This window comes from Macaca fascicularis, chromosome 12 (genome assembly GCF_037993035.2).
Source record: "Macaca fascicularis isolate 582-1 chromosome 12, T2T-MFA8v1.1".
Lineage (NCBI taxonomy): Eukaryota > Metazoa > Chordata > Mammalia > Primates > Cercopithecidae > Macaca > Macaca fascicularis.
The window spans coordinates 73,346,106-73,358,619 of NC_088386.1; the positions used below are offsets into that span (position 1 = coordinate 73,346,106).

At 35.4% G+C, this 12,514-nt stretch overlaps 1 protein-coding gene across 2 annotated transcripts in view; it reads right to left on the bottom strand.

Moving 5' to 3' along the window:
* The window catches only part of PDE11A (phosphodiesterase 11A), a 464,879-nt gene that overhangs the window by 179,773 nt on the left and 272,592 nt on the right, over nucleotides 1-12,514 (bottom strand). For both annotated transcript variants that reach the window (XM_005573580.5, XM_074009510.1), the window contains 3 exons: nucleotides 8,510-8,585; nucleotides 4,728-4,795; nucleotides 3,699-3,791 (listed from right to left, as the gene is read on the bottom strand). In XM_005573580.5, coding sequence (XP_005573637.1) covers nucleotides 3,699-3,791; nucleotides 4,728-4,795; nucleotides 8,510-8,585 — 237 coding nt within the window. The remainder of the gene's footprint in view (nucleotides 1-3,698; nucleotides 3,792-4,727; nucleotides 4,796-8,509; nucleotides 8,586-12,514) is intronic.

Genomic DNA, 12,514 nt, shown 5'->3' on the forward strand with positions numbered 1-12,514 from the left:
TCATCTTTCAGCATGCACTATCTCTGCTACTACCTAACCCTTGCTGCTGCTACTCCTGTTTCTCCAGCTGGACCAGCCTGCTCCTCTCTTGGAGTGTCCTTCTCTCAATAAACTCTATACTCTTTATTTTCTTTCAATAGATCTTTTGCTTACAGTACTAATTGGTCTCTTGGCTGAATTCTTTCTCCCAAGTAAGACATGAACTGAGGATTCCTGTACTTCCCGGTAACAAAATCATTAGGAAAAGGAGCCAGTATTAAATAAATATATAGAAATCAGTGACTGTTTGGGAGAAAAAAAATAAAGGTAAAGCCCTATCTTTTTTTTTAAGTGTACTTCCAGTGAGCTCTGAGTGTTTTAGAGACTCTGCCCCATTTGTGGGGATTATTAGTCTTTCAGGGAATTTATCTGGAGAATATTTACTTTCAGAGGATGAACCACAGATGGAAGTATTTTTATGAAAAAATGCTTTGGGGATAGGATTTTTAAAAGACAGAAGAGAACAGTGTGGTGCTGTTTCTTGAGTCTCATGAACAACACAGCAAGACGTGTATTCCATTAACTCTCTAGGCCATGAACTACTTGTGCTCCCTTTTTAAGGAAGGAAAAGATTCCAGGGTGGTTTTGTCACTGAGTGCTGTGGAATGGATTATTTCCCTCCACTCTTGTTGCTAACTGGAAAAAAAAAAAAAAAAAAAAAGACACTGCAATAAGGTTATGGGACTGAAAGAGCTACATTTAGACACAGCTGTTTTGGGGTCAAGGTCAAGGAGGATAATAATGGAAGAGAATAAGCAAAAATGAAACCACACAAGGAGAAGAGGAACCTGGGCACACCTGAGTGGGGAATCTTTCCTTAGCCACAATGGAAAAGGGCAAAGGGCTAGCCCAGGATCTCAGAAAGAAAGGATAGGAATGATAGAAGGATAACATGGCATTTGGTTCTGTTTCTCTTGGCTTTCTCTCTTTCTCAGTTCTGTTATTACTATTTTATTTTTTTTAAAATTTGTTGGATCATTTATATTCTCATAAAGTAGCTCAAATCTTTTATGGGACTAAGCAAGTTATAAATACATACTTTTAACAGAAATATTTAGAAAAATATTACACTTACACATATTCATATATAATATGTATAAATACATACATTTAAAAATATATATTTATTCAGAAGTTGATGTATATTATAATATATGTATATCTCATTCCTGAGTTTGGGTTTAGTGGCTCTCAAAAAATCACTTTTTGTCTTTATAAAGTCCTCAGGGTAAGAAATCCTTCCAGATACTCTTGTATATGGATTCCCAGGCCAGGGAGTGGGGTGGATGCCACCTGATCACTAGTGTCAAGAATTTCATACTCGGTGGGGTGGAAGTTGGCTGAGAGTGGAAGCGGCGAGAGCGAGATGGCAATGCCATAATTCTGACTGGGAATGCCACTTTCGACACTGGCACAAAATAAAGCATGTGGAACATACAAGTCAACACCTGTAAGTCAACTTCTTGAAAGTTTAAGATTGTGGCAAGGTTAAGAGTTGGGCTGAGATTTGTCAGAGTCGGTAATAATTTTTGTGTCTAAGGATGGAGGGATCTAGGTTATATAAACAAGAGGTGTTCACTATGAACTGAAATAAGCAATTCATGGGTAAGGAGACTGTGGCCAGAAATTCTAGGGTACATGAGTGTTTTCTAGGTAATGGTAACTGTGGTTCATTGGGGTAGGGGTAGTGCCAGTAAGAGTGGTATCTTTTACTGAATCTTCCCATCTGGGGGTAAATGGCTATTCATGCTGGAACCCAGTTATTCTAGCTCCTTCTCAAGAGGATGATGATGTGCCAGAGGTAGGTGAGGAGTGAGAATATGGGCATATGTAGGATGTTTTCTCTTTGTGTGTTAATTATACTGTGACATAATGAAGTAGGATTTAGATGGGACTAGTGTATGGTGTGTCCTTCTTTTTATAGCTGCAGGTACTGAAAAACAATGGGTGAAACAACACTGTGGAGATGAGAATTTGATGATGGTGAAGGAAGTATAACTCAACATTTGCTGTTCTAAATTCCTGTCCTTTGCTATTTCCCCCCAGTCCATAGTGATTTCTCAGTAATAAATATACTACTGCAAATAATAATAGTATTATTGCTATGATTTTGTTGAATGCTTATTAACATCTTCACATGCTTCATCTCATTTAATTCTCACAATTGAGGTGAGTGACAGATCCAGGATTTGAAAATAGTTCTGCACACAACCCTTAATGCTCTACTAATGATTCTCATCGGTTGGTTGCATATTTACAGTTCACTCATTTATTGATTCACCCTATACTGTTTTTAGTCCTTACTATAAAAAGATATTACATATTAAACAAAGCAGGGCTGTCTCAGAAGAACAAAAAGCATCCCTTACCAAGGTAACGGATTCTTTCCTTCCTCCTTCTTTCCCTCCCACCCTCCGTTAAAAAATTATTCAATAAATCCCACCTTTGTGCTAAGCACCCTGCTAGGCATTGCAAATAAAAATCCCCGTGCTTCTAGAATTCATGATTTAGCCATAAAATTAAAAGCATATAGAGAGTAACTATAATTTTACATCTTTTACATCTCAAATCAGAGCAGTGCAGGTAACATCAGTTTGCCTACTTCTTATATCTGGCTTGACAAATAGAATACTTTGAAGATTTCATGTGTATTATATCATACTCTTCTATATACTTTCATCTTGGCACTGACATTTTATCTTGACTACTTAGTAAGTATTTCATAGATGTAAAGAAAATATTTGGCAAAATCTACAGAGCAGGCCAGGTGTGGTGGCTCATGCCTGTAATCCCAGCACTTTGGGTGGTCAAGGCGGGCAGATCACCTGAGGTCAGGAGGTCGAGACCAGCCTGGACAACATAGTAAAACCCCATCTCTGCTAAAAATACAAAAATCAGCTGGGCATGGTGGTGCATGCCTGTAATCCCAGCTGCTCGGGAGGCTGAGGCAGGAGAATTGCTTGAACCCAGGATATGGAGGTTGCAGTGAGCTGAGATGGCACCACCATACTCCAGCCTGGGCAACAGAGTGAGACTCAAAAAAAAAAAAAGTCTATAGAGCAGAAGCTAGATTAAAAATAAGTCTTAAGTCAAAACAAGCATCTGAGATTCAGGGGGAGATTACAACTGCTCTTTTGGAAGTTAGTGTCTGAGAGGACATGTGTGCAGACAAGGGAACAGGTCGAGGTTCTTGATGGGACATGTGTTGGGGGAGGGAGGAAGAAAGGGAATCAGATAATGACAGGAGTAGTTTTCCCCATCTAGGTCATATATCCTCATAGTGAAGTTTTCTCCTATGATAAGAAAAGTTGTGACTTTATAGATTATCTATATATATTCAAATCTAAGTTTAAAATAAATTTGAAATCCTGCCAAATTATCTTTGGATTGTCACTATTTAATAAATGTAATTTTAAAAATCTACATGTAAACATAGCACTTATATGAATGAGCTTCAGGGCATCTATGAACCCCTGAAATTATACGCAACATTGTGTTTCTCCGGACTTCATGAGATTTAAACCCACAACCTAAAATGATTAAGGCCCAATGAATAGATAATTAAAATTTGAGAGATTAAACCCCATAACCAGGGAAATTTTTTCTCTCATAAAATTAGAGCTGACAGCATACAAACCTGACATAAATACTGTACTTACATCAAGAGCCACAGACTGCTTGGCCCAGGACTTCTTCACTTGATCATACATAATTGTGTTGTTGATGCCAAGTCCACAAAAGATGACAAAAGCCTAGGAAAGACCGAACCTGCTAATTAAACATTGCAGCAACTCATTGGCAAAATCTCATATGAAAGCAGGCAGTCACCAGGGATGGGTCTGAAAATACAATCTTACTGTACACAGAGGTAGGCCTTGGGAAAATAGGCACATTAAAATTCTTAATTACTATTGTTATATGACAACTTTATAGCTCACACCGCACATGAGGAAAAATTATGAATTTAATGTTATTGTAGAGAAACTACTTCATATGTTTAAAAACATACAGTCTGTTTAAATGGGTTCTTAATTTATTTAGGTTGTGGACTGATTTTAATCTATTCTATTTAACCAAAGCAACCTCTTTTAGTCGCTAGGCTATAAAATACTTTGGTAAAGAAACCAAGTTAATGTAACCATAAGGTAAGTGTTAAGGGGAAGGAGGATTGAGTTAGAACCATTAATAAAGAAGCTATGAGGTATTCTTGACTAAAGAAAGATAATCATGGGTCTTCATGTTGGCTACTGGTACAGTCTATGAGGAAGCCCATTCAAGGCTAACTTCTCCAGCTAGAGTGCCTGGAGTGAATTAATGGAAGCACGTAAACAAGAGAAATGTGAGGACAGTACACCTGGCAGAGCTGGCTCAGGGTTTCATGACTCTGAATACACACAAGCAAGACAAAAATAAGAAAATAACACTTTGGGGGAAAGAGAGGGTAATTCTGTAACAAAATTAGGATAAAAATAATGGATAGTTACAAAATAATCCAGTTCGTAAACCATAGGATCAAATCTCACTTAAGCATTTACATATTCCTTAAATCTTCCTGTAAATTTTGCCCTCCATTTAAGTATAATAATAATTGATTAATAATTGTTTGTCATTTCGAATTTGGGCAGGCTGCAACCAGGGGACTACTGATGACTCCATATAAACCTTGGTTTATTAACTTATTTTCTTACCTCAAAAAGTCGTTGATCCGCATCATCAAAAGGTTTCCCATCAAGTCTATTTAACACTTGAGCCACTCCTGTGGGGAAAGAGTGGATTATGTGGTCATTTTTAGTACTGGACATTGCGTTTCTCTAATAGAGTAGCCACAGCTAACTCTATGCCTTCTTTAGAGAACTGCACTCACTTTAAACTCTGGTCTCTCAAGTGCCTGCCGATTTCATGAGAATAAATCTGAGATGTAGGACAATGCAGTCTCTCTTTAAGGCCGATTTATTTAGATTAGATCTCAGTAAAGTTTGGAGTTCTACCAAGGCTTTAATCTGATTTTAGATGACTAGTTACAGTAACTCTAATATATCCCCCATATATTATATGTATGTGTGTGTGTGTATATATATATCCTTTAATAAGCAGCAGTGTCTTAGACTTTAACAGGCAATTTTAGGGGGAAGCAGAGAGAGGCAAATAGATGCATCAGTTACCAAATGAATTAGTGTTCGTATATATATATACACACACACACACGATTATATATACAACTGAGTATATATGTAGCTGAATATGTGTATGTATTCAGTTATATATATATATTTCAACTGATATATATAATTATCTGAAGCACAATACTTATATATATATATTATATATATATATATATAAAATTATCTGAAGCACAATACTTGAAAGAGGCAGTATGACATTATGATTAAGAGCATAAGATTTGGACTTAGATGGTCTGAGTTCAAATTTCAACTCCACCATCAGGTGTGTGACCTTGGGCACATTACCTAAATTTTTTAGCAGTCAATTTCCTCATCTGTAAAATGGGGATTAAAATGTTAACTAAGAGGGTTATGAAGATTAAATGAGATGTTAGAATGTTCATTTAGCGCATTGCTTCACTCAGAATAAACATTCAAGAAATGTTAGGAATTACTACAAGCAATAAAATTTGATATAATACAGTTGACCTTCAAAGCAAAGTCAGTTCTGTTTCCTGCTACCAGGGGGTACATATAGTTCTAAAAAACTTAATTTATGAGTGATTACTTTTTCCAAAGTTCACTTCTAGTATTATACCAGATGTTTCAGGGCATGACTTTCAAAATACACAAGTTTAACAAGAAAAATCAACTATCTTGAAAACCATTAGCCTGTGTCCCCATTTAGTACACACACAAAAAAAACTAGCTGTAATTCTCAAGTATGCTTGTATTTTTAAAAACACCCAACTTCCCACCAGGGAGGTAAGTCATCCTATGCAAGAAGATATATATATATAAATAATGAAACACAAAACTATTAGCATGTAACCAGGCAAACTATGGTCCTAATTTTGAAGTAATAATGGATGTTTACTTTTAGGATTGAAATGTAGACTATGAGATTACAGGTAACACATGGTGTTTCCTATGGACTTTCCCTTTAAACATAAATTTATTTAAAACTTGGTGCATGATGTAGTTTAAGTCTTTGTACTAGAGGCTTAGATCCCAAGTCTTAGAATATTCTTTATATTCAGTAACATACCAATATTCTTATGCAGATTAAGCTAATGAAAAAAAATTATCTCAGAATTCAGATCTTAAAAACACTCACAGAATACTAAATCCTTTAATAAGCAGCAGTGTCTTAGACTTTAACAGGCAATTTTAGGGGGAAGCAGAGAGAGGCAAATAGATGCATCAGTTACCAAATGAATTAGTGTTCTTACGTCTCTTAGGGAAAAAAGTCACATTTTTATTGTGTTTCAGTAATTTCAACTAATTCCTCCATCCTTCATGACTTCTCTATTTCAACCATGAATTCTCCTTGCCTGGGCTTCTTTCTTGAATTTGATGCTTTCCTAATTGAGTTTTTTGAGGAGAAGGAAAGGGGAATGGAGGAAGAGAAAAATTGGAAGCTGTTTTTGCCCATGATTCCCTTACTGTGAGGAAAATGTGGCCTATTTCAGAACTGCCCAGGCAGAAAATGCATGCTCAGTATTATGTCCAATAGAGAATGTTCTTTCTTCCTTTTCCTTTACATCATGTATAAAAGCACAGATGTAAACACATTGACATAGTAAGAAAGTCTGTACTAGGAGTTAGGAAACCTGAGTTTTATTCCTGACCTTGCTACTAACTTTGTGGCTTTCTTGAAGTCATTTGTCTCTCTCTCGCTCTCTGGCTTTTTCCCCTCTCTCTCTGCCTCTATTTCCACAGGGTGAGATAAAAGAGTTCTATTGGTTGATAACTCAGATTCTCTCCAACTTTAAAATTTATTGGTTCTTTCAACTTAATAAATATTTGTTCAAGTTGTGGAGAGTGTTGATTCATTAGCAGTCTGCGCTTATGAAATTATACAAGAGTATGAGACATAGTTTGATGAGTCCTGGCCATAAAAGAGGGAACACATAAAAAGGATATGGGAGTATTTTATTTTTATTTTTTATTTTTTAATTTTCCTGTAATTAATCTACATTGTTTGTATAGCAAAAATTTACGCTCATTACTGTGTTGGTATTCTATTGAATGACTATATACTTCAATCTATCCATTCTACTATTATGGACATACGGGTTGTTTGCAGTTTTTTGTTATTACAAACAAAAGTACTGATGGGAACTTTCATCAGACTTTGTATTAGTTTGGTGCAAAAGTAATTGCAGTTTTTGCCATTACTTTTTTTTTTTTTTTTTTTTTGCTCTAGGTGATCTTTATTTTTTCGTTTTTTATTTTTATTATTATACTTAAGTTCTAGGGTACATGTGCACAACGTGCAGGTTTGTTACATATGCATACATGTGCCATGTTGGTGTGCTGCACCCATTAACTCGTAATTTACATTAGGTATATCTCCTAACGCTATCCCGCCCCCTCCTCCGTCCCCACAATAGGCCCTGGTGTGTGATGTTCCCCTTCTTGTGTCCAAGTGATCTCATTGCTCAGTTCCCACTTATGAGTGAGAACATGCGGTGTTTGGTTTTCTGTTCTTGTGATAGTTTGCTGAGAATGATGGTTTCCAGCTGCATCCATGTCCCTACAAAGGACAGAACTCATCCTTTTCTAAGGCTGCATAGTATTCCATGGTGTATATGTGCCACATTTTCTTAATCCAGTCTGTCACTGATGGACATTTGGGTTGATTCCAAGTCTTTGCTATTGTGAATAGTGCCACAATAAACATACGTGTGCATGTGTCTTTATAGCAGCATGATTTATAATCCTTTGGGTATATACCCAGTAATGGGATGGCTGGGTCATATGGTACTTCTAGTTCTAGATCCTTGAGGAATTGCCACAGTCTTCCACAATGGTTGAACTAGTTTACAATCCCACCAACAGTGTAAAAGTGTTCCTATTTCTCCACATCCTCTCCAGCATCTGTTGTTTCCTAATTTTTTAATGATTGTCATTCTAACTGGTGTGAGATGGTATCTCATTATGGTTTTGATTTGCATTTCTCTGATGGCAAGTGATGATGAGCATTTTTTCATGTGTCTGTTGGCTGTATGAATGTCTGCTTTTGAGAAGCGTCTGTTCATATCTTTTGTCCACTTTTTGATGGGGTTGTTTGTTTTTTTCTTGTAAATTTGTTTGAGTTCTTTGTAGGTTCTGGATATTAGCCCTTTGTCAGATGAGTAGATTGCCAAAATTTTCTCCCATTCTGTAGGTTGCCTGTTCACTCTGATGGTAGTTTCTTTTGCTGTGCAGAAGCTCTTTAGTTTAATTAGATCGATGTGGGAGTATTTTAAAGCAAATTTCTGTTTCTTTATTCAAGCAGTTTAACTATTTAGGTCATCTCTTACCAATTATTTGGTGGTTGCTATTCCAAATAGGGACACAGAGAACAGATCTTATGTGAAAACCAGATATCTGGTCCGCCTAGGAAACAAGAAAGAAGTTAATTAAAATTGAATATTAACTATTCATTTTTGATGTACATTTTTTTCCATTCTTCATAACAGATATTCAAAAATAACTTTTTAAAAGTTATTTTATACACTGTAACCTAATTTTGTAATGCATAAACTCACTCACCTGCCTCCTTAATCACAATGAACATCCTAAAGAAATCAAACCCAAGCCACATATGAATCAACCAAAAAAATCCCAAACCAACATGACCTCCTCCAATCCCTGCAGCCATAGAAAGCTGGACATAAAACTATCTTGATCATGACCACACCATCAGACAAGAATTCCAGCAACTGTTTCTCCTCTGGGTATTCAAAGCATTTCAATTAAACCAGTGATCAATTTTTATCTTTGACTGGGTACACTTGTTAGTAAAAAATATTTGTGCCTATAATGCTGTCATATTTACATTTACTTTTAATACTGTATATTTTTACTATTACTAAATAATTATTTATGTTGTCAAATCTATATACAAAAAGGTAAGATAGATGTAGAGGTTTGAAGATTTTCCTTCTGTACCCCAAAAGATGTCAGGAGGTGACATTTAAAATACAGAGGTACAATTATCAACATTAAACATTGAGTAACAAACTCCATTTAATATTAAAAACAATGGTTCATATTTGAATGGCTAGAGTGAAATCACTAAGAGTGAAAGGGTCTTAGTGAATTAACATGATCGTGATTCTCAGTGAGGAAGGTCAATCTAGTGTTCTGATACAATAGGAGAAAACAATAAGATATGAAGGTTTTGGATCATGGATATTGAGATAAAAATATATTTTAAAATATTATTTGTTGAAGGCAAGAGCCACATATTTTAAACACTTGAAACTAAAAGTTAATTTACACAGCTAAATTTTATATTTGGATTTTTTCTTTTTGACATTTCTCTTTGAGAAGTTAATTTTCCAGATATCTTCTATTCGTTGTACCAATATGTTAGTTTCTCTTTTTCAATGTCTTTTGAAGATTAACATGCATGTAGAAAGGCCCCAAAATTTAAGTATGCAGCTTAATGGATTTTTACAAAATGAACAGATCTATGCAATTACCACCAAGATCAACACATAGAATATTATCACCACCCCAGAAGCCACCTCCATGCCCCTAAATTCTTGTACATACTTAGTGCACATATGCATTTCTGATAGGCATATACTTACAATAAAATTGCTGAGTTATTCACAAGTTCAGCTTCAAAATATATACTTTTAAAGTTTTGCAAAGTACTTGTACCAATTTACTTTCTAACCAGAAGTGTATGAGAGTTCCAGTTGATTTACATCATCACCAACATTTGATGTTGTCAGGCTTTAAAAAAAAATTTTGACAATTCTGATAGATATGTGGTTGTATCTCCTTGTGAAAGTAATTTGATTATCTCTGATGACTAGGGTGACCATAAATCCTGGTTTAAGTCTGTTTTCCTGACATAATTATTTAATAATATGCCTTTCATTCTCAAAAGTGTCCAAATTTGGGCAATAAATTTATAATTTTCCTACTTATGATTAATGAAGTTGAGCAACTTTTCATATATTTATCGTCTATTTCTACTCTCTTCCATGAAGCGCCTGTTCAGAACTTTGGACTTTTTCTTGTTGGGTTGTCTGATTTTTAAAAATTGGCTTGTAAAAGTTTCTTCTATATTCTGGCTAAGAGCCCTCTGCAAGATATATGTATTACAAATATTTTTCTTATTCTATGGCTTGTTTTTCCACTCTTTTAATGGTGTCTTTTTATTAAGAGGTCCCTAATACGATATAGTCAAATATTTCAATTGTTAAATTTATGGTTAGTACTTTTTTGGTTTTATTCAAGAAATCTTTCCGTACTCCAACCTCATGAAGATATTCTTCTATGCTTTTCCTAGAATCTTTATTGTTTTAACTTTCACATTTAAATATATAATCCAACTGAAAATGATTTTCATGTATAATATGAGCTAGGAGTCAAAATTTCTTTTTTTTTTTTGAAATGGATATTCAATTGCTCCAGCACTGTTTTGAGGGAAAAAGCAATACCTCTTCCCAGCACTCTACTGTGCCATCGCTTTCATTAATCAACTGTCCATATATATTTGGATCTGTTTCTGAACTCTCTGTTCTATTCCATTGATCTAGGTATCTGCCCTTATGCCAGTACCATACTGTCTTAAATAACACGGTTGTGTAATAAGGCTCAGTATCTGGTAGTGCAAATCCTCCAACTTTGTACTTCTTCAAGATTGTCTTGACTATTTTTGACCTCTGGCATTTATATGAAAATTTTAGAATCAATTTGCAGTTTATACACATACGTATACATTCCTGGGATTTTTATTGGTATTTTTTGAATCTAACAATTTGGGGGAGAATTGACACATATACAAAACTGAGTCTTTCAATCCATAAATATCTCTTAATTTTTTTAAGGCTCTTAAAATTTCTCTTAGCAAAGTTTGGTATTTTCCTATGTGGTGTTCTTACACATAATTTGTTATATTTGTATCTTGACGTTTAAAAACTTCATGTTATTGTAAATGACATCAGTATTTTATTTTCTAATGCTTGTAATTGGTACATAAAAATATAATTGACTTTTTAATATTAAATTTGTTTCCATCAATCTTGCTACATTCAATTATTAACTTTAATATCTTACCTGTAAAGTGTTTTGGATTTTCTTGCCACATGATCACGTCATCTTATCCCTTAATTCTTATACCTTTTAGTCATGTAATTTTAGATGATGTGATTTTCCTTTTTTAGTTTGTTAACAGAGTGAATTACATCGATTGATATTTGAGAATTCCAGACGCAGAAACAAAAACATAAGCATAAATCATTCGTCCAGTGTACTCTTCCAAAAAATATTTATTTACCACCTCCTATGCACCAGACACATTGCTTAGTGTTGAGGATAGAAAAATGAATTCAAATAGTCATTACCCTTGAGCTACTCACAGTCTAGAAAAGATAGAAATATTGAGATAAAATAAGTGTCCAAGTAGAGGACGTTCAAACACTATTGGAAAGACAACGAACTCTGTTTAGAGAAATCAGGAGCAGCTTGAGATCCTTTACAGTGAGTCTTCAAAGACAACAATGATGATGATAAGCTCACATTTGTTGGATGCTCACTCTGTGTCTGGCACTCCGCTCAGCACTTTCTTATGCATTATTTTATACTTTTTACAACCACCCCATGAAGTAGGTACTGTTATCATCCTCTCTTATCAGATGAGACTTACAGAGATTAACTGCCTTGAATGAGAGAGACTGGCTCAAAGGAGCACAGCCAAAGGCAAACACATCCATCAAAGTTATCTTCCAAAAAAACAAACTGATTTTCTTCCTCTCCCTAAGGATAAAATCTGAATTAAGGCAATACCAGTAAGCATGAAGAGAAGAAAGCCAATTTTAGAGAGGTATAATCTATAGACTCAGGCTAGCCATAGCAGCACTAGGATGGCTGGGTCTGCTTTGTTTTGCTGAGGGAGGGTCACATATTGTACAGACCACTGGGTCTCAGGCAGCACCAAGTAGTAAACACAATTGTCTCTGCCAACTCTGGGACAACAGTAGCCCCTGTCTAACCTCTCCTACGAAATCCGGGCAGCTGAGGGACAGGTCACAATGGGCAAGAAGAAAAGGAACATGCAGTAAGAAAGACAATTTAGAAGCTGGTGGTGAGAAAAACAAACCTTAGGCTGTTCGCCAGTTAAATAAAAGAGAATTTTGTTTACCCATCACTTTTAAAGCACTACAATTCCCCCAAAGAGTTTTTCTTTATTCTGGGAAAGTGGGAGTATGCACTCTCCCATACCCATGGAGGATAGATAACATTGAGGTTTCTGGCTTGAGTAAATGTGGAAGAGTTCCTTGAAGTGCGGAACACAGGAAATTTGA